Below are 26,961 nucleotides of genomic sequence, written 5' to 3' on the forward strand. Positions count from 1 at the left end.
CCGTGTGGGGAGCAGCTGAGGTCACTCGGTCTGTTCAGCCTGGAGGAGGCTGAGGGGAAACCCCATTGCTGTTAAAACTTCCTCATGAAGGGAAGAGGAGCGGCTGGCACTGATCTCTGCTCTGTGGTGACAGTGACAGCACCCAGGGGGATGGCCTGGAGCTGTATCAGGGAGGTTTAGGCTGGATGTTAGAGAAAGGTTCCTCACCCAGAGGGTGGCTGGGCACTGGAACAGGCTCCCCAGGGAAGTTGTCAAAGAACCAAGCCTGGCAGAGCTCAAGAACTCTGTGTTCCGGGGCACAGGGTGTGAATCTTGGAGTGTCCTGAGCAGGGCTAAGAGTTGGACTCTATGGCCCTGTGGGCCCCCTCCAACTGAGAACTCACATGCTGTGATTATGTGAGGGGAAAGCCAACAGGAGCCATGCTCTGTTGTGGCCACCATGAGCTATGCCTCAGTTGTCTCTGCTGCAGGTCCCTCAGGAGCGCACACTGAGTAGGTCAGTCTTTCTTCCATTTCAGCTTCAATCATTTCAGAGAGTCACAGCTGGAAGGGACTTCTGGAGATCACCTAGTCCAATCCCACCTCCACCCCTTCCCCATTCAAGGCAGGGTCACCTGGAGCAAGTTACAGGAGATTTCCACTCAGAGATCCCAGAAACACCTGCTACTCACCCAGCCATCAGCCCTGTGCAGGCCAGAGTAGCAGGCATGGGAGAAAATATGTGGTGGAAAGAACTCTGAAACACTGTGAACCACACATGTCAGTTAGAGAGTGTTCTGGCTACAGACAGCAACAGAACTGAATCCAAAGAGTGCAAGTAGTAAAAGAGGGGGTTTATCACTTCCCTCTTCATTTGCACTTGGCACTTCATTCCCATTTTTTACTTGTTCCCATTCCATTATTTCTTGCTAGTCTCACTCACCTAGATCAGGATACTTGACTGGTTCCAGAAAAGTTGAGTAAAAAGTGATACTGTGCTACCAATGTTTTTACAGTGCTGGATGCGATAGCCACTTTCACACACTGGAGATCCTAAGAAACACTTAACTGCTGATAGGGTCATAAAATCACACTGCTGAAACAAATTAGTTGAAACATCTTTTGAATGTGTGTCATTTGATAATCAAAGTTGCATTTCTACAGTCGTCACTCTGTAACATATTGATATATTTTTTCTACTTGACACAGAATTCTTTTGTCATCTTCCTTAAGATAAATATGAATCAATAGAGCATTCAAAACATTTAAAAAGTCACTTTTTTGTATTCTTTACTAAGTTATTTTAATTCTATCTCTGCCTTCTTATTCTTATACTTATTTTTTGTCAAAGGTTTCTTTCATCTCTCCATTTCTGTTGGCTGTGCTTCTAGGACAGTGGCCTTCTTGTGGCCATCTGGACAATTGTACTAATCTGAGCAGCTACTCCTAAAAATATGCGGTTTGAAGACATTCTGATTTTTAAAATCTGTTTTACTGTTTCATATAACTGAAAATTTATACCTGAAGCAATTTATATACTGAGAACTTTTGTTTTTTGGTTTCTTTTTGGTTTGTTTTCTGACAAGGTAGTGACTTCTGCTCCTTTTTCCCCAGTGTGCCCAGTAGCAGGTACAGCTGGTGCTGGCAGAGCTGTATGTCAGCAAGAATAAACTGACCTGTGACAAAGTATACCTCCCAGCCTCCTACTTTGCCCCTCAAAGGGAAAACTTTGCTTTTATTCATCTAAGATAAGGTTGTTTAACCTGAGCTCTTTAGTACCTCATCTGGAAGGAAGTGCTTATTTCTTTTCTCTACTTATTTGTGTAGTGACAAATGCACAGTCAGAGAGTTCTGTATCAAAATAATCTTCAGTGCTGCTCATACTGCCTCTGGGAGCCAAGATGCATCTCTAGGATTTGGGATAATTACTTTGCTTAATGTGTGAAAATAGCAGAATGGCTAACAGCCACCAGGGGGCATTAAAACAAAATAGATGAGTAAAAATTGGTTGAAAGATTGGAAACCTGTGAAACTCTATGTAATAGAATTTGCGACAGTGGTGAAAAGATTTCCACCTTTCTTCAAACAGCACAGAATGTGTAGGGATTATAAGAGAGCAAGAAAGCTGCATTTATGCAACAGTCCTGATGGTAGTGACAGTAGGAGGTGACCAAGGCATTGGACTTAGATTAAAACTAAATTTGTTGCTGGAGTGAATCTTGGAATTATTTCTATGAACGGATAAATTAGAAGTGACTCCTGCTTCTCCTGCTATGAGACTCAGAGAAAAGAAAACAGTGGCTCTGGGTAGAGACATTGTCACTTCCTTTCTGTGTTCCACTTCAAACAATGCTGGTTTGTTCCCGCACCAAAAGCAAGTGGAGATATTTTGTCGCCTCTCTTTTCTTTAAGACTGAAGTACAAAAGCTGGATTACAAGATATTAATTAAGCATATGCACCAAGTAACCCTTTCAATCTCAGCTATAATCCTCTGGTGAAGAGGAGGTGCACATGTGCCCTTTTCAACTAAGTGAAACTAAGTGGCATTTATCATATTTTAAAAGAAAAACATTTTTTTTCTATAAGTCAGTTCAATTTAGTGGGGTTTGTATAAAGAGCTTTTGTTAACCCCGGCCTATTGTTTTTACCAGGATCAAAATACCTCTGTTAGCCAACCAAACAGAAGTGTTGTGGCCAAGTAAATTGCCCCCCTGTGCTGCTGTTATGTCACTGTATGTGACACCATGCAAAACCACCCACCACACCCAGAATCATTTGTCCTTACATCGTTGTATCACAATATCCAAATTATTATAGCCTGCATGGATTACTGTAGTAGTTTGGAATGAACACCTAAGGGATTAGATGTTTCTAGAGTATGAACAAGCATGAAGTAAAATTTTTTAAAAAGTATTAAAGTGCCCCAGCCTCAGGCCTTACATGCTTCTTTATCAGTCCAAGTATTGTTCTATGATTAGAAAGAGATCCCAATAGCAAAGAGTATTTCTGTAGCACTTGTCAGGTAAAGTTAGTCTGCCTCATTTTCTCAGGAGTCTGAGGCACTCAGCATCTGGTTTCCCCCTTTCCTATGCCTCTGTATTTTATGCTGTGTTGGAGATCCATGTTGGTTTCACCACTCCTCTGAGAGAGGGGCCACTCTATTTCACAGCACAGCAAGAGAGCAGCACAGAGTCCCTACCCCTGTATACAGGAGAAAGATGTGAAGGGTGTGCTGTTCCTGCCCCTCACACGTGGGACACAGCACACCATCTCTGCTCTCTCTGCAGTAATAATGACACCACCTTGCCTAGTTCACAACTGGCCTGGAAGCAGCAACTCAACGATGGCTCTCATCTAAGTCTGACAGCCTGAAAAGTCCTGAAAACCTCGAGCCAAGAAGAGAGCAGCTCCAAAAAAAGAGGTAGAAAAAGCAAACAAATTCATTTCAAAGAAGGAAGCAAAGAAAAATTACCTGAATGGTATTTTGCAGGCTGTTATGAGACATAATTTCAGTTTTCTAGCCTTTCTTTTGTAGTTCTTTACACTCAGGGGTGGAGAGCAGACCTCTTCAAGTTTAGTTTGTTTCCTGTCTTTTTGCCAAAAGACATACTGGAGCAACAAGGAATATTACAGGTACAGGAGAACTTCAAGGGACAGTCGTGTACTTAGAAAAGGTGCTTTGTACACACTTCATGCTTGGTTGATGTTCATTAAGCAAACACTGATCTGAAAGCTAACAGCTAATCTATTTAGCTCTGCATTCAGCTCCATGTCAGTGGTTTAGCTTCCCTTGTCCATGCCCTCTACAGACACCCTTCCAAAAGCCATGCTTACCTTCTTTGGGTAGTTTCCTCAGCCTTCTCCATAGTTAGCTCTTGTACAGCCATGTAATTAACTTTTTAGAGATGTCAGTATTAAACTGCTAAAACTTCATCTCTTCTTCAGTAACAACAAAGATTTCCCAAAGAGTCATCAGCTTCATAAAACAGCACATCTTCTCTAGGAGGAAAAGTGAGGAGTCTCCCCTTCATACCTGCCTGGCCAGCCAGGGCAAGGACCAGGCCCCCAGCTCAGCCCTGGAGAGGCTCACGTGAGCTGTGCAGGAAATGAGCTCATCTGACTGGCGATTGCCAGCCCTGGGAGAGCATCACCTGCAGCCAGGAGACTCCCTGCAGAGCCCAGGTGTGGGAGAATCTGGCACTTCACTTGCTCTGACAGTTAGATAGGTGTCAATTGCTGAGGCCAGCTGCAGATAAAAGGTGCTCACAGGGCACCCACCTGCAGGGAACCTCGAATTCTTGTTTAAACCCTAACAGCGGAATTAAATTAACTCTGACCTCTCACGGTGTCTTTTTTACTCAGGTTCTTTGCATTATGAGGTTGATAGTAAAATTACTATTTATAACAAAACAATGACTCTTTATTTGTAATCACTGTAAACCGTATGCTGTTGATAGGCTACATGGTTGCTTTTATCCCTCTTTCATCAGCTTTAGGCTAAGGCCTGGCAGGTGCTATCAAAACAAAGACTGGTTTGCAGAGGGTTCAGGTGAATTTCTGAAGACAGAGTCATGTGCCTGTGGCTGGATGCTGACGTGACTGGGGCAGGGAAGAACTGGCAGGACTGGCTGCTTATAATGGGAGATGATATCTGGGTCATGAGAGAACATAAGCTTTGGGCTATTTCAGGAGCATAGAAGGAATTCATTAGGTGTGTGATGTTACACCACACATCACCTTACCTTCATAAGAATTAGTGGAATTTGTTCAACCTATCCTAATGTGGAACAAAAGACTGGAGAAAGAGTAGTTGGAGCAGGAGATTCACATCATGATATGCTGAAGATGATTACAGCATGGGCAGTTTTCAAGACCAAAGATCAGCTCATCTTCATCACGGCCTACTCTTCTATGGGGTGCCAGTACAACCTGGCTTGAGGACAGGTGGTGTTGCACTCTGACCTGCTTCAGCAGAGCTGCTCACCTCCTCTGACCCCTAGCACTACTGTTTCTGTGGGACCTATACATGTTATTTGTGGTACTTCTTTAGTATAACAGAAGTTACACTAACAGGGAGAAAAGTATAACAAGTATAACAATAAAAGTATATTCTCCCTGTTTAGCATAACAGGGAGAGAAGTCTTGCATGACCCTGGAGCCTAGGGGTAGCCAAATACACTCTGAATTGTCTCCTGTTCCTCCAGAAATTTGGCCCTAAACTGTAATTTATGTGGTAGGACTGCAGACTGATGCAAGAGCCTCTCTCCCTTGAGGCAAATGGCTTTTCTGAGGACAAAGGGGTGGCTCAACACAGCAGCAAAGCTAAACACACCTGAGCTTCATTAAATTTTGCTGCTTAAAATTTGGTATGTGCCATATGGCTTTAGGTTTGTCCTATTCAGTAGGATATATGTTAGCTGAGAATAAGTAAACATCATCAACCTCAGAATTTTTATTAACAAGTTCACAGAAAGAATAGAAATTACATTGATTTCAGTAATACAAAGATCAATCCCCTTCAAATACAAAAACTGCTAGGAATATGAACTCCTAGAAAACTCTGAATATTTTACAGGTCTTGAAATACTGAATTCCTCATCCTCTAGGATGGTTCCACATTATTTTAATTTAATGCTGCACATTAAAATACATTATAATACCCTCATCACCAGTGAGTATGGCTTCTCCAGCAACCTTAATGGTAATTAGCTGAAATACTGCACACTGTACATTTTCCCCCACCAAAAGCCCTCAGCAAATCACTCTGGGCCTTGTTTTTCACTGTTTGACTCTATATCCAAAACTGAATCTATTTAGAGAGCAGTGCACCCAGGAGAAGAGCTAACAGCAGCCCCTGTGAGCACGTCAGGGGTGTGCTCAGGATGGCCAGTTACCACCCACACGTGATACAGGGCCAAGGGCAGAAGAACGCCACAAAGCCACAACACAGCACCAGCCATGTCCCTGACCCTCTGCAGAAAAATCTGTAATTAAAACCAGCTTCCCCAGCACTGCATAATGCAAAGGTCAATCCAAAGGGTATCAATTCCACCTGCACAAACCTCTTCACACAACTGCATAGGTATACAGCATCTTCTGAGCCATTCTGGTATTCCCACTGCTCTGGTAAATGAGTGACAAGTTAAAGGCAGTGTCTCTTCTCAAGTCTGTTTGATCTGTTTCTATTCCCTGTAAAAATAATGATTAAAAAAAAAGCTATCAATACACAAAAATAGTATAAAAAAGAAACAATGAGTAGCCATTACAATGGAATCAAATTCATAGCCAATAAAGGCTTTCAGCTGTATGGAAACAGAACAAGTATTCCTTGTGCTCTCCCTTTTTAAGGAGTTTCCAAATCATATTGTTAATCACCAAAGTTATAAAATTTCACACTCAAAACGTTAGCTCTAAGTTAAATAGCCAGCTTATAAACCAGCAAAGTACTACCTAATTTGTCTTTGCATGCTGAGCATTTGTTTCTCCAATCAGAACGTGAATATTGCCTGCATCTTTTACAGGGTCACAGACTGCTGCTCTGAACTCCCAGGGCTGACTAACACCCTCAGCTCTCACTTCACCAACACTGCTCCTTTTCTAAGCACCCTTTCAATGTTTCTACCTACCCATTCCACAGACCAGACTTGTAGATGTATGACACATCAATTAGGATCCAATACAGATCAATTAGAATTAAACTGTGGCTCAGATGCAATTAAGCATTCTCAGTACTGGTCCATCTTGCTCCAGCATGCTGTTTTATAGCATGGGTGAGTATACAGAACTTCCAGTTACAATTCATTGCATGTAATCTATAGAAAGGTCAGCTACTTAAACAGGAAAAGTTGTTTAGCAATCCTTTCTGCTGTTGCCTCAGCCTATGAGTAAATCCTTCAAAATTCATACATCTTTGAACTTAACACATGCTTAAATACATTATCAGGTGACAATCAGATCTGGGCTTCCAATGACAAGGAATTAAAATAGAAATTGAAGGAGGCACAACTACAGAGATTTTATGTACCTATTTTATCTATGTCTAAGGAATTCTTCACATTCTCCTGACTTTATTCTCTGTCCATAACTTACAAAGTTACAGTACCTCTAAGGTGAGGGGAGGAAGCTCAAGTGCTCTCTGGTAATAGTGGATTGCCAGGTGCAGCAGTCCCAGCTGGTGCAGGCCACGGCCTAGGTTGTAGAAGGACTCCTGGCATGGCCCACGCAGGTCCAAGTAGCGGTGAAGGAAGGAGAATCCCTGTAAGAGAAATTGAGCACACAACTTTTTCCTCCCCTCCTGTGCATTTTATTTTGTTACCATTTTGGAGTGTGATGATTCTGTTGTAAACACAAGACCTTCTGGAGACCATGCTGGTAATCAGAGAAGGTACTTCCTTCAATTTGAGGAATTAGTTCAGACACAAGCAGCTAATGATCATAATTTAGGTCGCCAGTAGGTCACTGTGGTTGAATTACTAATTAACTACCATAGCAGCAAGAAATTATGTAAAATCACTGAGTATAGTAAGCAGGAAATGAGAAGAGAGAGAGAAGGGAACTGTATTGCCAGGGGGTAATATAAATAGGACATTGTTCAAGAATGCATAAAAAGAGAACAGGGCAGTTTCTGTAAAAAAGGCAGGCTGGTTACAGAAAAACGTGGATAAAAGTATTAAAATTAGGTCAAAGTTTGCAAGTTCAAAACATCTTGAAGTTGGACATTGTCATAACTGGTTTTGTGTCACAACAGTTGGGGACCTGTAACTTTTGTCAAGATCAGTGCAAGCTACAGTCTTCCAGCACTTTCAGAAGTCACAAGAGCTCAGGATCCTCACCATATTGTGCTGACTGAGCTCAGAAGCTACAGGAATTAAAAGGTATTTCAAGTTAATGAAAATACTTGGTGTAAAGTAGAGGAAATTACTTCCAAGATTCTGTTTGGGACTACTCTGTCTGTGGTTTGTAACTGGATCTTGCAGATGGAAAGAAAAATGCAAATAATGAAGCTGAAAATTTGAAGGTAGCTAAACTGGAGCTCACAAGATCTTTACAAAGAGAGTGTGTAGAGGCACCTAAAAAGGGAAAAGAAAGACAGGGGGGAAAATCCACTTTCCAAGCCTGTACAATTTGCCTCAAGAATGCAGTTTATGAGACATAGCTACGAAGGGGACGTGGCATAGATTCCACTCTACAGCAATGCAAGCCAAAATAAATTTGAAAGAAAACTCAGATTACAACCACCAAGATATTCTATATATTATATAATATTATATATAATATATATATATATTATATAATATTTTCACAAATAGCTGGCAGCTGTTAACATCAAGGTAACAAGCTACCTTTACCATAAGGAGAGGAGATTCAGATGGTGTAACTATAGTTCAAAAGCACACTCATCTGTGCTCATGCTTTACCACTTGCCTCTTTAGAAATTATACCTTAACTATGAAAAATTATTTGAACAGAGTGTGTTGTAGCCATAACCATCTGCAAGATACAAAGGCAGGAAACACTGTGGGTAACAAGAACCTCACTGCCTCACCTGTACTAGAAGAGCATGCCTTTTCAGCACATATTTCTGAGAGGCCATGTGGATGAAAGTCAGGCCAATACAAAGACTGTACAAAGGCTCGTCTGGGTTTGCACGGAAGGCTTGTACATACTGACCTAAAAGCAAATAAATCAATAAAGACGTTGGTTGTGAAAAGCACTCCTTAAAAAGTTACAAACAAGAAAAAAAATATTTCAAGTAGAAGTGGGAACTAAGGAAAGAAACAGTTTAATACATCTACATCAAAATACACAGGAAAAAACAGGGAAGGAAATTGTGTATTTTCAGGACCCACTGGATTCTGAAGGAAGAATGCAGACTGTGATGTAAAAACAGAAGCAGAAAACGATCAGACACAGAAAGCAAACATGGTACTTGCTGGAATTTAAATGTGACATTTGGAGGACTTGACTGAAAGCAGCAGGTTTACTTTGAAGGCCTGCTTAAAGCATGCAACCAGCTGCATTTGCTGTTTAAATTGGGCTGGTTCTGTCATTATTATCATCATTAGCCTCCAATTATCTTTGCAAGTTAGTTATATTTACAATGTGTGCTAAACTTGAAACGTGCCAGCTTAATTTTTATTAGCAAAACCCTTCAGCAGTGCTCTGATTTGTGTACAGAATAATCAAAGCACCAGACTAGCATTGTGAACCTATAATTTTCTGATGAAAAAAAAATCTTTCCCTTTACATAAACTTTCACTTGTTCTATTTGTTGATATTAGAACATGAAAGATATTACCAAGAGCATGCTTGAAACTGCCAGACACGAAGGCATTGTGCCCATTGAGGACACACAGCACGTGATTGTCAGGATTTTTCAGCATCAGGCGGAGACAAAAGCGATGGTGGCGGACATCCTGAGACTGCATAGTGACCTGATTGAAGATGTTCCACAGCTGGGGCTTATTGACATTTTCCATGACCATGATCCTACAGAATGAGACGTGTGCAAGAAATTAATAAATGCTATGTCGTATATACTGTCTCTTCAATAAAATCTCAGCAGTTCAGGGAAGATAACAAAGAACAGAAACTTAAAGAGACGGTCAGGCAAAGATGAGAGTGAAAAACAGAACCAATGGTTCTGGCCAAATCAACCAACCTATTGCATTGTGCATTTTTGGAATCTGAGGCTATTGGAAAGCTCCTTCAGTTTTAGTAACCTCTCATTTAGCCAAGGCTGGAAAGCATCAGCCTGCCTACTTCAGCAGCATCATCACCAGTGTGACTACAGCCTCAGTGCAGGCAATTACAGCACAGACTGCTCTGCCTTCCCAGCAGCCCACCTGATATAGTTGTAAGCTTTTCTGAAGTTCTTGTCCAGAATTGCAGCAGAGAGCCCAAAGTACTCCAGCTCCTTGCGCTTTTGTCTGTCCTCGTAGAAGGAGTAATATTCCAGAGAGGAATCCACAAGGAGCTCTGCCTCCTTGTAGCGGGAGAGGTCACACAAGGCATATATTGCCTTCAGGAGGAGGTTCCACCAGTCATCTTTTGTCAGAACGCTTGTGAGGACAGCAAAAATTGCTAAAAATATTGGAGCCAGAAAGTTGAGAAAAATTAGAACAAGAAATATATTTTTTTCAAAATAGATGCATACATCAAACTGATATTTTCAAAGACATTGTAGCACTAACAGCTAATAGGAAGTATTTACTTTTTCTCAGTTTAAGGGCAGTTGATAAAACACCAGCAAAAAAAACCCTCTTAAAGTGGGAACAAAGAGCAGGCAATACACCCAGTTCAAGCTGTAAACATACTACATGAATGCAATGAGTCCCTCTCCCTAATTTATCAAGCAGTGCTTAAGAGCACGTGGCCTGGCTCAACCAAGCCTGGGCCAGCTAAAAGAAATCACACCGCTTTTACAGTGTATTTGTATTGCATTCTAGATTTGCGTGTACGATATTTCCCCTGAGGTGAATGTTGGCCCATAATATCTCTAGAGGCCCTTTTCAATCTGAATTATTCTGTAACCTTACTATTTTTCTCTGAATGGGGACTGTTCCCTTAAGATATATTATCTTCAGTTTGGCTGCCTTCTTTGCTCTAGAAATAAAGCAATGTTAACATGGACTGCATGGATTTAGCATGCAAAATAGGAGCATTTTTATCATTTTTCAGAACTATGGAGTTCACCTTGTTGCTTTGTTTTTAAGAAACAATCTGTGATTTGTTACCTTTCGCATCGCAATTTGCTGTCTCTTGGTCATCATTGTCAGAAATTTTATCCCTTGACACCTTAATAAGATAGAGGTGTCTCTCTCCAGATTTGGAACTAGATATCAAACACACCTGAGCTCTGCTCATTGCTACCTAGAAACAAATTTAAGGGCAGCATTTCAGATTACAATGTAACATCCTATGACAAAGGCAGCTTTATGGCCAATCCATCTAGCTCACCTTGCATCCCAAAACAGTCAGTGACACCACCATAGAGCAAGGTCTTCAGAGAGAACATTCCCAATAGGAATATCCTCTCTGCATTGCCTCGTGCTCCAGTGCAAACTGGGCTAAGCAAAAGCCATATACAAATTCTTCAAGCTACTTAAAAAGACTTCTCCTGGGATTGGAACATCCCCAGGTTTATTGAAATCAAGACTCTTTGCAGAGAAGCATAAGAACAATGCCTTTCTCTACCATTTTCAGAAGTGTGTGCATAGTCAGCTCTTCAACCAGTATAATACAATAGTTAAGGTATTGAGCAAATGGATAAAATGGAGGTCTAAAGATTCCTTTAAGTCACTCCCCATTTATAAATAAACAAAAATTAATTAACACAAAACTGCTACCATTGTATTTACTGGCTAAACAAATTCTTATTTTGTCCTTTTATCGCAAGAAAATAATAAAGAAAGAAATCAAAAAGAAAATTGTTGAAATAGAAGCCAGTATCAACACCACAAAAAAGCTGTGTGCTCAGTGTTAAAAAGGCAAGAAGCAGCTTATAACTCAGTGGTTGTAAGCACACTGAGAACAGGGAGTTGAAGTCACTGTATCAATAATTATACACACAAACAGTCCTCTGCTCTGAACACTATAGGCAGGAACACCAGTATTGCAGGCTACCTGCAAGATTACTACCTAACAAAATTATGAAACCACTCACATATAAAAGCCCACTAGCTTTCCTCCTGAGTTCATTTGTAGTCTGTCTTGACCCAAGTCACACATGCCCAATTTCACAGAATGCAGCAGGAGAGACTGGCTTACCTTCAGCAGCATGGCCAGCATTGTGAGCAAGGTGTCAATGTAACCATACATTTTGCCTTGGGAATACAACAGCGTGGAGCGATGCAGGAGAAGCTTTAATTCCTGGACAACAGTGAACACTGTTATTCAACCTCTTGCACAGAGAGAGTTTATAAAACAAACCAATAGGATTGGAAAAGTTTCCACAAAGCTGTAAGAATCTGCAGCAGCAGGTGAGCTCTCCCTAAACTGCTCTCAGGAGTTACTGTTCCAAATTCTCCCATTTCAGAGACATCTGGCATGACTCTTACCTATGGTGAGGGTCCTTTTGGAGAGGGGATTCAGAACCTCTGCTTACAATCAACAGAGGCCAAACTGTGTAGCTCACACATAGCAACTGCTGATGAACTTCATGCAGGGTCACAACTGGCTCTCAGTGGCCAAAAGCTTGAAAGTTTGTGCATTGCACAGAAGTTATCAGGTGGGACTGGGGAAATGCTGAGACAATGGTCAGGGACAAAGTCAGGAGGACGTGTTCCTGACACTGTAATGGATCAGTCACTGTGCTCTGCAAGCTCCCCATTGGGACGTAAGTCTGAATCCCTGGTCCTATGCAGACATGTTGGACTAGTAGCACAGTTTGGCAGATTAATACATCCTAAATGGAAGCACAGAACATGTTACCCACCTGCTGTGCAGCATTAGCATCCTGAGCCAGAGTATCTGGGTCATACATTGGCTCCAGAGCCTCCAGAGCTTTCTCCGGCCGGCCCAGCTGCTGCTGAAGTGTTGAAAGTGAGATTCTTGCATCGAGATGCAATGGGGCAAGATCAACAACTTTGGCATAGCTCTCTGCAGCACGCTCCATGTGTCCCAAAGCCTTCAAGCACTCTAGAAATACCATAAGCAACACAAGACACTTAAGTGGCAGAAAAAGAAGATTTCAAAGTTTGCAAATAAATTAACATACCTTCTTAGTAAAATCACCCCAAAAATGTATTTTTAAATGATAATATTCAGATATATGCACTGATGACGTATCCACAGTTTCACTGATGATGTATCCACAGTTTCACAGGATGAAATGCAGAATAGATGCTGCTTCACTTACATGAACATAGAGTACTTTTAGCTGATGTAAATTTAAGTGTACATGAAGAAGAAAAAAATGCCTGACAGAGTCATCATGATAAGCTTCATTCTGCAAATACCAATTCTCATTCAACCAGTCAATCTAAAATTGCCGTGATCTTGGATAAAGGTCCCTGGAAATGCTCAGCACTGCATTACCATCTCTCAGTCCCCCTGTTCAGCAGTCCTGCCTCCTCTCACCTGCGTGCCGAAGCCACACAACAGCCAGGTTGTACCGCTCTGAGCAGACAAGGGAGCTCAGGAGAGGCAGGGCTGAGTTGTATTCTCCAACATCCAGAAAGGCCTCTGCAACATCCAAGTACAAGTCACCCATTTCTTCTGGATTTTGTTCCACCAGAGTAGTCAAAAGAGGCTTTGAGAAAAAACACACAAACACTAAAGCACAAATAATCAATTTCTTTAAGGCATGCTTGTTGGAAGCTTGCATTTTTATCCTATGTTTTTTGTTCATTTGCATTCTGAACTACACTTCTTTTAATTAAATGTTACTTTAGAAGTGAAAAATAAAAGATCTGAAATTCAGCACTTCTGAAGAAGCCCCATTTTTCTATTCTAGACATTTCACACATCCAGTGGGTTTAAGTGTCCATCAGCGAGGAGTCTCCTTTTTGAAAGAAATCTTTAGATTTAGTATGGTTTTAAAACATAGTGAAAACATGTTCCTTAGTGTTCACAGCTTTCAATATGGTCCTGGGCCTGTCACAGCACACAGGCTGTGACTTAGTAATGTAACTTACACTGGCATGATTTCTAAGGGCAAAGATTTTATTTCTGCTATTACAGGCCTGTGAAGTTTCTCTCCTGGAGTGGGAGAGAAGCAAAAAGAACCTCCACAGCTCCCTCAACCACCTCAAGTCTATGAACACAGGAACAATTACTTGCTTTTGTGATTTCTTAGAACATTACCCCCACCTTGTGAGTTGGTTTCCACTTACACTGAGTGGCTCCAGGATGTTCAGGTGAATCAAGCACACCATCAGCTTGACTGTGATGTCTATGGGAACACCCTCAGGTATGCAGCAGCTGACCTTCTCCACAGCTGGGACAAGAGAAAGAATTTCCTTCTCAACTCAGAGGCTTTAAGAAGCACTTCTCAAGCACCACATCCCCCCCAGGCCATGCTCAGGAACTGAGAAAATATTCTTATCAGCTCTAGCAAGTGTTTGTCTGCCCTTCTTTTCCTCCTCCTTTATCTTCTCCAAGAGTTGGAGCAACGTCTTCCTACTGCCTCTGAGACAAATAATTCCATGTGAGGTACCAAGTGCTGTCAGTCTGCATCAAGTCCAAGTAGGATTCCACAGCATGTGCTTAGATCCTTTGCCTACTTAAGAGGTACCTCCTCAATAAAGCTTTCTTTAGCAATCTTTATCAATAAAGATTCTCTTTAACAATTCCCCTTTATTTTTTAAGGAATTGCCCTGTATCAAGGTGGTTCTCATTCTTGCTAAGTGAAGTCCTGTGTAGCAGGCACTGCCTGAACACATTGTTAAACAGAGTTAATACAGAACTTCACACAACTGGTAGGCTGAATGCAACCTGATCAGTATGCAAACATGAGGCACAGCAGCTACCCATGACAATATCAGCAAATGAGGGGTCACACAATAAAATTCCATTATCACAGGTCCTTCACATACAGCCATGACATCTCCTTAACTCCTGGTTAAGTCCTCCTTCACTTCAGTGCTTGCACCAGACATTCAGTGCTAAAACCTGAGAAAACTGGGATTTCCAACCTAAGGTTTCCCTTTTACCTCCTATGTTCACATCCCTTTACTGCAAATCACAACATGCAGACTAATTTATCATTCTTTGAACACTGCAATACCCAGCACAAGGGTGACTATTCCCCTACTGATATATTTTTTAAAAATGACAACTGCCAGTCTGGATTAGAGGGAAGTTCCGAGAAAGAGAAAGAAGAAAAGTACAGAAGAATCCTTTTCTGGATGAAGCCCTGTTTCTGTGCTGTCAGAAATCTCTAGATGTTATATGATTGCAAGCTGGTTCTTAACCATATGATCAGTTCACAGACTTGTCTGAAATTAAAAAAAAAAAAAAATTAAAAAATTACTTACCTGGAGCACTGGATTCAGCAACTGGCTGACTTTGGCTGTCAGTCACTGCCTCCTGGTTTTCCTGAGTTTCTACTGCAGCATCTGTATATTTTTAAAAAGATTATCAGATTAACCAGTAGTTACTTGCCTTTGAATCCATAAATGACTGGCAGCTTACTCTGAAAAGTGGACTCCTGCTTTGGGTTGGGGCTTTTCTGTGTTGTATTGTTTTGTTTTTTAAGGACAGCAGAGCAGGGAGCAGTTATAAAAGTTATAAAAGTTACAAAGCAACAGAGAGCGGAGCCCAGCTCTATTTTAGAAGCCTTCTCTCAACCAATGGCACATAGGAGGTATATTGGAAACATTGTGTTCTAATTCCTAGGCCCATTATAATTTTGTTTCTTATAAAATATCTGCTGAAAGTCTCCATCAAGACAGTTGTTCATAAACAAATGTATTTTTACCTGGCCAATCAGAGCAAAAAGTCACCAGAAATATCTTATACCTGTATTGTGCTTGGATCAGATTGCTGAGACAACCACTTTAATCACAAAACAGACTGTCTCCTTATGGAGTTAGTGTGCTGAGTCCATTCTACAGCTTAAATAAACATTTTCAGATTAAATTACTTTGATAAAGCAGGTTTCTCAAAGACAGCCCACTTCATTAAATTATGAGCTAGTACACCTATATTTCAGTTAGGTGGTTAATAACAGATGTAGGATGTATAAAGAACATTACTCTTAGGTCAAAGGTTGACATTCTTGAGCATAGTTGCCACTAAGCTTATCTTTTTATCCTTTTTTTTTAGAAGTTATTTAGCTGGTAGAAATAGCTGGTCTGATGTAAACACTCAGAGGAATGTTTAGAACTTTAAAAGCCCTCCAGTTGCCTGGAGAGCAGTCCTTGTCTTCAGTGAGTCAGCAGGGTGATGGGGACACCTGAGTAACTTCTTACAGCAGGCTGAGGTCACACCATGTTACTCACTAAGAGCACCCACACATTTCAATAGAGAAAAGCCTGTCAACAGTGCAGCAAAATATACCCAGGAGTTGAAAAGGTAAAGGAAAGATGTCAAATCACATGAACAGCAGGGTCACAGGAACCACTTGACAGCTACTTACCCTTTTTCTCCTCAGCTGCACTTCTTTCTGGTGCTTTTTTTTCAAGTACAATTCCCGTAAAATCTGTAATAACCTGAAACAAAAAGTTTTTTGTTTCACAAACTATCCAAGTTTACAAAAGTAACTTGGATAATTTCAAAGATTTAAAGCATAAATGGAGCAACCAGCCTATGTGACAGTTTTAGACATCACAGAAGTTATCAGAGGTAAAGCTGCATTCATCTACCCAAGTAGAACCTTCAAAAAGAAACAGGAAAATGGCTCTGTGACTTCAGTTCTACTGTAATAATAAATCCAGTAGCTAAATGCTGTGTACATAAAATTGACTGACTGACATTTAAGGAGGGAAGAAGCACAAAAAAGGGTCAGAGGAATTGTTTGCAGGCTCATGATACTATGCTCTGACAGAGAGCTGAATAAAATCTAAAGAAAGGGAAAAAAAAAACCCTAAGTAATTTAATATCAACAAATAAGAATGTTCACAAGAAGAAGTCCCAATTTACAGTGTCTTTTCAATCAATCTTGGAAAGTATGACAATGGCCAAGTACCAACATCTTCCCTCTCAAAGCCAGACCAAATCAAGTGGGAAATACTCCTCAAAAGTGAGATTTAACTAATTTGGACCAGATAACCAATATTCTCTAATTCCTGATGCCTTAGAGTTAAGATGTATTGTCTTTCTGGGATGTATGCTTAGTGCTTAACAGATAAATTATTAGTTGCAACACAAGTCTGCCAGATAAGTCACAACAATCTGCATCTGAACCATCAGAGCACTCAGTGTCATGATTTTAACCTTCCACTCAGAGAATAACCTCTGCTGGTATTACTCACAAAACCAGCCTGAAGGTCTTCTCTGGCTACTAAGATTATGGTCGCTATAGAGAAGGAGAGGAAGGATCCCATAATTTTAAAACTCGAACAATGTACAAATCTATCAGCCTACAATTAATTCAATCCAACCATTAATTTAAATGCTAATTACTACAGAACTAATAGCAAGCAGTCTGTTTCTGATGAGCTCTATTTTTACAGAAGCAGGACCCCATTTTAGCACTGCAGGAACATAAATGATGAACATAAACCATCCATTCTGGCAGGCAAAGAGTGCTGAAAATGCCACCCAGATGCCCTGAGCTGTCCGTACCGCCAGAGCTTTGTCATACTGCTTGGAGGAGATGTAGAGCTCAGCTGCAATGTTCACATCCTCCATGGATACAAGGCTCTGGTGCTTGCTAAAGGCCTCTTCCACTATCTCAATAGCAGAGGTTACGTCATTGGCTTCATAGTAACTCCTATAAAACACAGACATGAGAAACCAGGTAATTCACATGACTGACAATGAACTGAAGCAAAAGGATTTTCATATTTCTCTGATTTTTGCTTATTAGCAAAGATTTTCATCAGTGAAGATTTTCATTAGCAAGTGGATGTTATAAAAGACAGTGAGAAAGGGGGTGTTTTTCCTTTCCATACAACTGTTGAAAACTTTTACATATTTTGAATAATTAACAATTTTTTTCTCCCATATTTGTAAGGACATTACTGGAGTGTTCATCACACCCTCCCCCATTGGAGTCAGGCATCAATCATGTCCCACATTAACCTGTTTATGAAACCTTCACTAACAACAATGTTATAATACACATCCTTGTATTTTTTGGTACATTACCCAAACACAAAGATCAAAAGACCTTAAACTGTTTTGAAACAGGCAGTAACAGTTGGTTGGCTGCCTACTCGGGTTAGAATGAGGACGTTAGCCACTAGGGTTCAGAACAGGATTTGTGATAGAGGGTGGAAGGTCATCGATTGCAGTTTTGATGTATGTAGCAATGGAGTGAGGAATGGGATTAAGGCAGCCAGGGCTACTACGCCTCCTAGTTTGTTTGGAATGGATCAGAGGATGGTGTAGGCAAACGGGAAGTATCATCTGGGTTTGAGGTGTGGAGGAGTGACTAGTGGGTTAGCTGGTGTAAAGTTTTCTGGATCACCTAAGAGGTTGGGAGAGAACTGCTTCCACGAGGAATCAGTTCACAGGTAAAACACAACTGTGTGAGAGCTACACACTTTAAGCACGAGGCTCCCGTGGCAAAGCAAAGGGCAGTGTGTGCAAGCCCAGCTCACTTGGCCATGTCCCGGGCCAGCTGCATGAAGCGCTCCCCGTCGGAGGGAGCCAGCAGGTTCAGGATGCGCCGGTAGCCGTCCATGGCCATCTTCTGCTCGCCCAGCTGCTCGTACAGGCTGGACCTCTCCCACAGGTAGCGCACGTTGCTCGGGTCGTACTTCAGAGCTACAGCGAGAGAGAGCAGCAGCACGGCAGAGTTTAGGAAATGCAACAGTGGGTTTCACATTCATTTCCTTGATTTGTGTTAGTGGACATGCACAGGGTTTTTGCAAGGACATCCTATATTACAGATTCATTTATCATTCATCTTTCATCAATATCATTCATCATTCATTCATCTTTTATCAAAGTCCAGACAGAGATATCAGAATCTCAGCACCCTGAAGCAAACTAAACTAGAAAGCAGAAGATAACAAAATTATTGCCATTAGCACATAGCATTAATTTTAAATTATTAAAATGTTTGCTACACTACCTTTTGTGTAGCAGAACACAGCCTGCTTAATATTGTCCTGCTCCAGTGACATTTCTGCCAGTCTAACCCACTCCTCAGTATTGCTAGGATTTAAGTGAGCTGCAATCAGTCCAAACTGTAATGATTTCTCCATATCACCCTGGTCTTCATAGATCATGGCAAGAGTGGAAAATGGCTCATGAGCAAGAGGAGCTGTGAAAAGATAAAAAAGAATACGATTTATTATCTAAAATCCACACTGGAAACTTGCCTTTCTCAAAAAACAGGTATCAGAATTATATGAAACATGTGCTGTTCAAATTCAGGAAAACTTGCAGACAAGTTTCTGATTCCTGTCTGTAAATTATTAAACAAGCTGATTGAATCTAACACCATTTATAGTATTATTCTATACTGCAAGGCATGCTGATGCTTATATCTTGTGTCTACAAAGACAGTAAAAGCAAACTGTGTAAAGCTAAGCCAAGGCCTGGGGCTCTGCAGAACTGGGGTGCTAGTTTCTTTTTATAAGCAAAAAAATAAAGTAAGTGCACCACATATTCTTAATTCTACTACTTATACCTGACTTTGCTCATACTGTTTATTTTCATCTTCAGTGAAGCCACACTGAATCCTGCTCCTGCACATGGACACTTGCCCCATCCTTAAAGCCCAGAGGCTGTCCCTTCTCCCATACCTTGTCTGATGATCTCCATGCACATCAGAATGGCCTCCTCACGCTCTCCTCGAGCAAATCTGATGTTGGCCTCTCCCATCAGACCCCTCAAGGCACGGGGAAGTTTGCTGCGAGGTCTTTTCTCCTAAATGGAAAAGGGATGCTGTTTCTGCCCAAATCCAGGAGACACCCAGTTGTGCTTAACACCACCTAACCCCAATTTATTTAAGTATTAGCAATAATAAATGACTGGCAAAAAAGACTTGCCAATGTTCATAGTTTTCTGATGCTGGGAAAACTGATTTCATTATTTCTGAAGGCTTTAAACAGTAAACAACAGTGCTTTTATAACAAAGAAAGCATAACAAACACCAGCATAAGCAGGATTATCCTACATGGAACAATTTTCAGGCAAGTTTCCCAGTAAGCAGCTAAAAGTCACACAAAGTGGCATTCATGGACCATGGTCAGAGGACACATAGAAGTTAATGAAAGTTTAAATACTTGCTTTCATCATTTTCTTGGTCTCTCGATTAAGAACCATCTCCAAAACAAAAACATCTCCAGCTGTAGGCTGCTCTGTAGTTTCTTCTTCCTCTTCTCCTCCTCCTCCTCCTCCTCCTCCTTCTTCTTCTTCTTCTTCCTCCTCCTCCTCCTCTTCATCCTCCTCCTCTTCATTTTCCCCAAGCATGGATGCAAAGACCCGATGGACAGATTTACTGACCCCATCTGCTGTTTCTCCTTGTTGAGAAAGAAGTAAAATAGGTTTTTGATATAATGAAGAGAACGTGCTGCTTCCCTGGACAAGTGCAGAGAAAAGAGCAGCCCACTTGAAGCAGCTATTCTGTAAGAGTGCTGCCTACAGAAATGCACAAAAACTATGGACAGCCTCTTTGGTTTTAAAGCTCTGCATTATTCATCACCAATGCCTGGCATGGCCCAGCCTGTAACATCTTTTGGATATCTGAAATGAAAGCAGGGAGGAATACACAGAATGAAGCCCACAGTTTAATCAACATTCTTCTCAATCCAGAAGAATACTAAGCAACTTTCAAGCACTGGGCTGGCTGGCTGCAATCAGCTTTTCAGCTGAAGAGGCTGTAAGTGAGCAGACAATTCTACTACACAACAATCCAGCAACCAATTTTTCAAAGCAATTGAAAACAAGATGTTGTAACCATTCCATCCATGACAACAAGTACCTTTTAACATGTGTAAATACAAAATCCAGATTATTTGCATTTCTCTGGAAAAAAACCAGAATTCTTTAAGTAAGAAAACTATGCTAAGTACTCTGAGTAAATATGTTTAAGGCACATATGTTTTTTTAAATTCACATTTTTTATTTACAGCTTCTCATTATAAACTGAATCCAGGGTTATAACTGACCACAGATCTATATACAAAATTCAAAATATGTAGGGTTCAAAAGTTTGAGCTGGGGGATTGGACACATGATTAAAAATAACCACAATATCAAGTTGGGACTGAAAAATAAATCTATCATGCATTGCCTACATAGGAGAGGGATTTGGGGACCACACCTGGGTTTATGGTTATTTTTTTTTTACTTGGATATGTTTGGTTATTTTTATTCTGACTTGGATATAAAGCATCTAAACATAAGACTTATCTTCCCCTGTCCCCATCTGAAAAATCCCATAATTACTAATTTACTTTCCCTTTTATTTCAGTCCCTTCAGAGACCAGAAGGGGAAAAATGGAGCCAGGGTTCTATGGAGTCAGTTATTAAAGAGCAAATACTTCCAGTGTCTTTTTAAATAGGAATGATTATGTTAGAAACACCAACCATCAGTTTCATCCTGACTTTGGGACTTCCCAGATGCTTTTCTGGATGAAGATGGAGCCTCTACATCTTCTTCATTTTCCTCAGCAGATGCATTTTCACCATCCTATACACACCAAAAATACAAATTATTACCTCTATAGAATTACTCATTTTTTATTTCCCCACATATTAACAGTCACCATTTGGCTTTCCAGCCTTTGCACTGCCAGTGAAACAGGTGGGATAAGCACTGCGTTTTTAAGTGAATAAAACCCAGCATTCCTTGCTTTCAGGACATTTATATTTGTATCAATGTGGGAGACTCAGATGGTGACTGTTCACACTACATCAGACTGAAGAGACCAGTCCATTGATTATTGGGCACTACAGTGAGGTGGGATGACATGGTATTAGAAAAAAAAGTTCTGTGTGACAAATCCTTCCAGGAGCCAGTCAATATCACAACAGCAGTCATGAATCCGGTAAGAATGCTGCCCCAGGGTAACACTGATCCTTCCATGACAGCTGAGTTCTGCTCAATCTGCTCTCTGAAGGCCACGGAATGCAGAAATTCAGTAGCACGTTGACACAAATATAGCAGAGTTAAAAAGAACTGCAACACTCCGACAACTCACGCTTGTTTTCTTTTAATCACACCGCCTACGTAGCGTCGGACACAACGTGTTTCCCTATATTTACTGCTGCCAAGAATTCAAACGAGGAGCCGCACTGGCTCTCCCTCAGATGCTGCTGGGGGAGCTGGATCAGCATAATCTGCATGAGTTCATACCCGAACCAGCTCCTTGCCCCGACCCGAAGCACCGATTTCCCGCGGGCCGGGCGGTGCTGCCGGGCCGGTGCCTCTGCCCAGAGAGGCGGGAGGGCAGAGCTGCGTCCTGCGGCCCCACCGCGGCTTCTGCTGACCGGGACACCGACACTCGGAACTCGGAGCCGCAGGAGCAGCGAGCGGGACCCCTGCACACACACAGCACGGGCCGTGCCCTGCCAGGTGCTGACACCGACACTCTCAGCTCCGGAGCCGCAGGAGCAGCGAGCGGGAGCCCTGCACACACAGCACGGGCCGTGGCTTGCCAGGTGTTGTCATGATGGGGCGGCCCGGGCCGTGGGGCGGCCAGGCGGGGCAGACTCACCTTCTCGCGGCTCTTGCGCTCCTCGCGGCGCTGCTCGAACTCCTCGAAGGAGATCTTCCCCTCCAGGTACTCGATCAGCTCCGGGCTGAAGCCCGACATGGCTCCGCCACGGCCCGGGGGAGCCCTGTGAGGGAGGCACCGCGTCCGTCCCGCTATGGCGCCCGCCGCTACAGCGCCCGTCCGCGGGAGTTCCGTGCGGCTGAGGGGCCTGAGGGCAGGGCGGGAGCGGAGGGCAGGGCGGGAGCGGAGGGCAGGGCGGGAGCGGAGGGCAGGGCGGGAGCGGAGGGCAGGGCGGGAGCGGAGGGCGGGCACCGAGCGCTGGGCCCGGGGCTCGGCGGCTTCTGCTGCCTCGGGCGCCTCGGCCTGAGGGGCTTTAACTCCGTACTCAGGGTGAGGGGGCAGTTCTGAGCACGGCAGGGTCGGAAAAGGGCGTGCGGGGCCGGGTGAGGCACAAGCAGCCTGGGGGCCACCAAGGACGGGGCTGTACCCACAGGGGATCTATCACAGAACACCTTGGGACATGTGCTAATAAACTGAAGGGGAAGGTTTATTTCCCAGCTTTGAACAAAGACACTCGGCAGTGGTTAAATGCACTCCCCGTTTATTCACACTTAAGCACAATTCTGCTCACAGACTGCAGTAGCACACATTTGTCAACAGACAGAATAATGCTCATTGCAGCAGGACACCAGATTCCATTGGCAGAAATGGGGACAGTGAAGAAACTTTGGCATTGTCGGGTAACAGTTAAAAAGTCAAAGCAGTAAAATTTTGCTGTGAAGGTTTCCACTTGGCATGGACCTCTGAAATTAATGCCTAAAAAGACAAAAAAATACAAATACGTGAGACTAATACAAAAATATCCATATGCAACCAATGTGTGATCCAAACCAAGACAAAAAAACCACTGGCTAAGCCTCTGTTCCCACAAAACAGTTCTGAACACTGAAAAGAACTACCACAATCATCCTGAATTATGCAGGACAAAACTTCCACCAGTCATTTTCTCACTGCTTCTGTGATTTATAGTACAGCATCCCTTCTGAAGTCCCTTTTTTTTTTTAAATGCACAAAATACACCTTCTTTGGTGCCTCTGTTTTTCATAAATCAGCAAAAAGAGAATTCAGCATTAAAATTTGAGTGCAGTCTTTATTATGGTTCATGATAATAAGAAAAAAGCTTTGATTTTGATTATAAACAGACAAGGTGTTAAGCAGGCCAAGAACAGGACAGAGCTGGAAATCCTAAGCTGAATATTGATTACAAATTAAGCACTTCAAGATACTGAGTAAATCACCCAAATGCTTTGATTTAAATATTACTGAAATTCTCAGCAATTTGTAAACCAGAAGAAAACAATGTTCATTGTGAATGCAAAGGAGAATGTATGCTTTTAGTGCAAGAACTTATGCTAAATTAATTTTCCTAATATAGATGTATCACACGAAACCATTAATCTCAATTTGTAATCTTACTCTTTTCATAAAACCTGCATCCCCTATTATCTGTAAATTTTCAGAATTCTCCTCCATATGAAGGAGGGGAGAAAAAAGAGAAAACAAAAAATCAGGGTCTATAGAGGTCTGCACAAGGACCCTGTGTTATTTTATCTAAGTAGCAATGATCTCATCAATCTCTGCCTCAAGAATTGTAAACCCCACTTCAGGCAAGGGTCAAGGTACTACATTTTTAATTCCTTCTGAGAAAGAAGTTGCTTTTATATTTCAGTCAGAATCTTGGTTGCACGTAACAAGGCACCCTCTTTTACCTTCATCAGCAGAATCTTTCAGCCTTTGAAATAGTTCTGAAAGGATTTTTTCTTTTCTTCATAATCGGCAAATGCAGAAGCAATAGGATCTGAGTAGAGCCTTGATCCTTCATTGTTCACAGTGAAAGTGGCTGGGAACTTCCTGAGATCCAGACCTCTGCCCGAGAAGTAAGCCTGGAGTGTTCTGAAAAACTGAGCAGATTGTGGACGTGAGAATAAACAGAGCATGGCCCACGGAGATTAATTATTTCTCCTGACACAGATTAGATGGAATGTTTATTCCTCTGTGGGATGAAATCCTCAGTTCTGATCATAACCTGATACATGTAGGCAACCTAATTGACACATGCCCACTCCATCCATGGCTTGTGCATTTTGTGAGAAGTCAGAAGAGCAGCAACTGTGTCCTGCTCATTTATGCTCCCCACTGACCCATGGGGGCTGAGAGATAACTGCACCCTTGGAAAACAGGCACAGCCAAGCCCCTGCTGACAGCAAACAGGACACCTCTGGAAACATTTCAGTAGGAGAGAGCAACAATGGGCAATTGATTTGAACTGTTCCCCAGCAATCACTTCCAAGGAGAAATTAAAGCTTCTTAAAACACTGAGGAAATATTACAGGAAACCGATTCTTTTCCTTCACAAACTCTTTAAGATTGTGCAAATGTTCTCTGAGTGGTATTTTCATAGCTGTCAGATGCAAACTTATTTGTACTTCCATGAGATGAAACAACATGCAATCAGAGCACACATCTGAAAGAAACACAGTAATCATTCCTCTTCTGTTTCACAAAACAAGTGGCTGTATAATCAAAATAATTTTTTAAAAATGAAAGCTGCTGGATGGAGATATAAGCACATTTTGAGCACTACTGTGCTCTGAGAATGTCTCTTCAGTTAAGGGGTACATCTTGACTGAGCAATGGTTATTGACCATACAAAGTGCACAGCTCCTAACATTACATCTAATGGCCCCCTCTTGCCTTTAAATTTAGACAATAAGGAGTCTCTTCATGGAAAACAAAAAAACACACAGAACTTCAGCTCTCTTTCTTGAAACATTTCCTTACCAGGTCTCTGTTTCTGGGGTTATCAAGAGGCTTCCATTTATCTTCTGGTTGGAAAGGAGCCCCCTTTGCCAGTCCTCTCACAGCCAATACTACACACAGACCCAGGAGCAGCCCTTTCCACATGCTGGAGATGAACAGACTGCCTGTAAGAAGGGCAAACACACGAACTCCTTACATCCTACAGAGCTGTCACTGGCAACACACAAAGCATGGGAATCCAAGCAAAGTCTGCCCACTGCAGATTACACCCATGTGCTAGCAACTCTTTGTTTTCATAGTACTAAGGTCCTCGGGAGAACAAATTGTTCTAAACAAGTGTTTCCCATACCAAAGCTATTTCTAGACACTGGACTCTCTTCTGAGGGACCAGCAGAACACTCAACACAAAATATTACATTTGTAAGTTTACATTAATTACATAAAGCCATTTTCAGTGGCTAATACAGCACCAGAGCTCTGTATGCTCCAAGGAGAATGCAAAAATGTGACTCAGGATCCAGAGAGCTCAGTTTAATAAAACTGCATTACATTTTACTACATAGAATAACAAGTGCAATGGTATTTAATACAGCCTGGTCTAACATACTAGAGATCCTTTTCACAACTTGACTCAGGGGGAGAAAAGGAATTCTCCCTCTCACATTCTTTAAAATAGAGCTTACCAGGGAATTTGGCTTTGGCTTGCCCCTTCTTGGTTGGTCTCCTCGTAATCAGTGAACAACCTGATCTCTGCACTTATATTTCTAGTAGACTGTAGGTGGGTGTCAATGACGTTAGCAGGAGCTCAAAAATACAGTAATGATTCCATTTCCAACCATGACATAAAGACCTTTGAGAATTTCATCCTTGGTACTCTTCAGACCTGTTGCTATTGAACAGTGCAGCACTAATTCCTCCCAAGCTGTATTGCAGAAATTGGTAGTAGGCATGCAGGAAGTTTAAAACAATTCCCAGGAGAAATGGCACAGCTTTATCAAAATATTATTTTTAGTTAGAAGTAATTAGCTGTCTCTCTAGAATGGTGACTAATGGTTTTCAAGTAAATGAGATATGGATCACTCTCTTGATGCTGGAAAAAGAGAGGGAAAAGTAAGGTCTGCTTCAATATCCAAAATCATAACATTTTAATGGAAGCATTGCTTTCCTACCCTGATTTTATCAGCAGTTAATATCCTCCTGTCACACTAGAAACTAAGACAAAGGCTGCAAGGGGGACTCTGCTAATTTACCTTGGCCTTAGTGCACAGCATTCTTCATATCAAAGCTGCTCACATTTTTTATTTCACTGCACTCTTCTCTCCACTATATAGATGATACATGATTTAGCATCACATATATCCCTAAATAGACATGTTAAAATTAAAAAAATTTGACCATCACCTTACTCCAGAGTGTAGATGTTTGTGTCTGACTGGAAGCTTTATATTTTTCTTTGGTTTAAATTTTGAAAGCAAAATAAAAACCTGCCACCACCCTTCCAGGAGGGTGAAGTTTTGGACACCCAAACATCATTAGCACTACAGTAAACAAAATCCTAGCAGTGTTATTTTCAAGCTGATCCCAAGCACCAACTCTTCCATTCCCAAAGATGACGAAGAAACCCAGATGTCCCCAGGATATGCACTGGCCAAGGGGAGGACACTTGATAACTCCACAGTTAGCACTTGTTTCTGTTCTACTCCCTTCTGCTAATTCAGCAGCTTATTTTTGTGACTACAGTAATATGTAAAAATTCAAGACAACTTATCCAGCTTGTTTATTATTCTGCATATTTGAAGTTTTAAAAAAATCATACACACAAAAAAGAGAATCCATTAAGCCACATCAATTATGTTTCATTACACTCAGCTTCCAGATAGT

General features: G+C 41.7%; 2 protein-coding genes across 3 annotated transcripts; both read right to left on the reverse strand.

The window, feature by feature from the left end:
- Positions 1 to 542: 542 nt before the first annotated feature.
- On the reverse strand, positions 543 to 22,467 carry GTF3C3 (general transcription factor IIIC subunit 3). Of its 2 annotated transcripts, XM_059475945.1 has the most exons (20): positions 22,261 to 22,467; positions 21,131 to 21,233; positions 19,829 to 20,061; positions 19,342 to 19,465; positions 18,666 to 18,857; positions 18,190 to 18,355; positions 17,210 to 17,357; positions 16,062 to 16,134; positions 14,959 to 15,039; positions 13,816 to 13,919; positions 13,061 to 13,232; positions 12,417 to 12,619; positions 11,750 to 11,851; positions 10,717 to 10,852; positions 9,826 to 10,063; positions 9,279 to 9,469; positions 8,526 to 8,650; positions 7,083 to 7,235; positions 6,043 to 6,169; positions 543 to 744 (listed from the first exon to the last, which is right to left on the reverse strand). In XM_059475945.1, exons 1-19 carry the CDS (start codon positions 22,357 to 22,359, stop codon positions 6,047 to 6,049), a joined length of 2,766 nt encoding a protein of 921 aa, XP_059331928.1. In that variant the 5' UTR covers positions 22,360 to 22,467; the 3' UTR covers positions 543 to 744; positions 6,043 to 6,046. The 2 variants fall into 2 exon arrangements, with proteins under 2 accessions (XP_059331928.1, XP_059331927.1); XM_059475944.1 differs by lacking the exon at positions 543 to 744 and having other exon boundaries at positions 5,419 to 6,169.
- Positions 22,468 to 22,844: 377 nt separating this feature from the next.
- On the reverse strand, positions 22,845 to 26,431 carry C7H2orf66 (chromosome 7 C2orf66 homolog). Its single transcript, XM_059476434.1, has 4 exons — positions 25,764 to 26,431; positions 25,102 to 25,244; positions 24,030 to 24,221; positions 22,845 to 23,076 (listed from the first exon to the last, which is right to left on the reverse strand). Exons 2-3 carry the CDS (start codon positions 25,222 to 25,224, stop codon positions 24,048 to 24,050), a joined length of 297 nt encoding a protein of 98 aa, XP_059332417.1. The 5' UTR covers positions 25,225 to 25,244; positions 25,764 to 26,431; the 3' UTR covers positions 22,845 to 23,076; positions 24,030 to 24,047.
- Positions 26,432 to 26,961: the final 530 nt, after the last annotated feature.

Source organism: Ammospiza nelsoni, chromosome 7, assembly GCF_027579445.1.
Source record: "Ammospiza nelsoni isolate bAmmNel1 chromosome 7, bAmmNel1.pri, whole genome shotgun sequence".
Classification (NCBI taxonomy): domain Eukaryota; kingdom Metazoa; phylum Chordata; class Aves; order Passeriformes; family Passerellidae; genus Ammospiza; species Ammospiza nelsoni.

Excerpts from the sequence above, each read along its gene's own strand:
- GTF3C3 (XM_059475945.1), bottom strand. The coding sequence starts at position 22,359 with ATGTCGGGCTTCAGCCCGGAGCTGATCGAGTACCTGGAGGGGAAGATC. Across the intron at positions 15,040-16,061 it reads TGCAGCTGAGGAGAAAAAGG|ATGCTGCAGTAGAAACTCAG; the intron begins GTAAGTAGCTGT and ends AAAAATATACAG. Across the intron at positions 10,853-11,749 it reads TGCTGGCCATGCTGCTGAAG|GTAGCAATGAGCAGAGCTCA; the intron begins GTAAGCCAGTCT and ends ATTTGTTTCTAG.
- C7H2orf66 (XM_059476434.1), bottom strand. The coding sequence starts at position 25,224 with ATGTGGAAAGGGCTGCTCCTGGGTCTGTGTGTAGTATTGGCTGTGAGA. Across the intron at positions 24,222-25,101 it reads ACCCCAGAAACAGAGACCTG|TTTTTCAGAACACTCCAGGC; the intron begins GTAAGGAAATGT and ends CAATCTGCTCAG.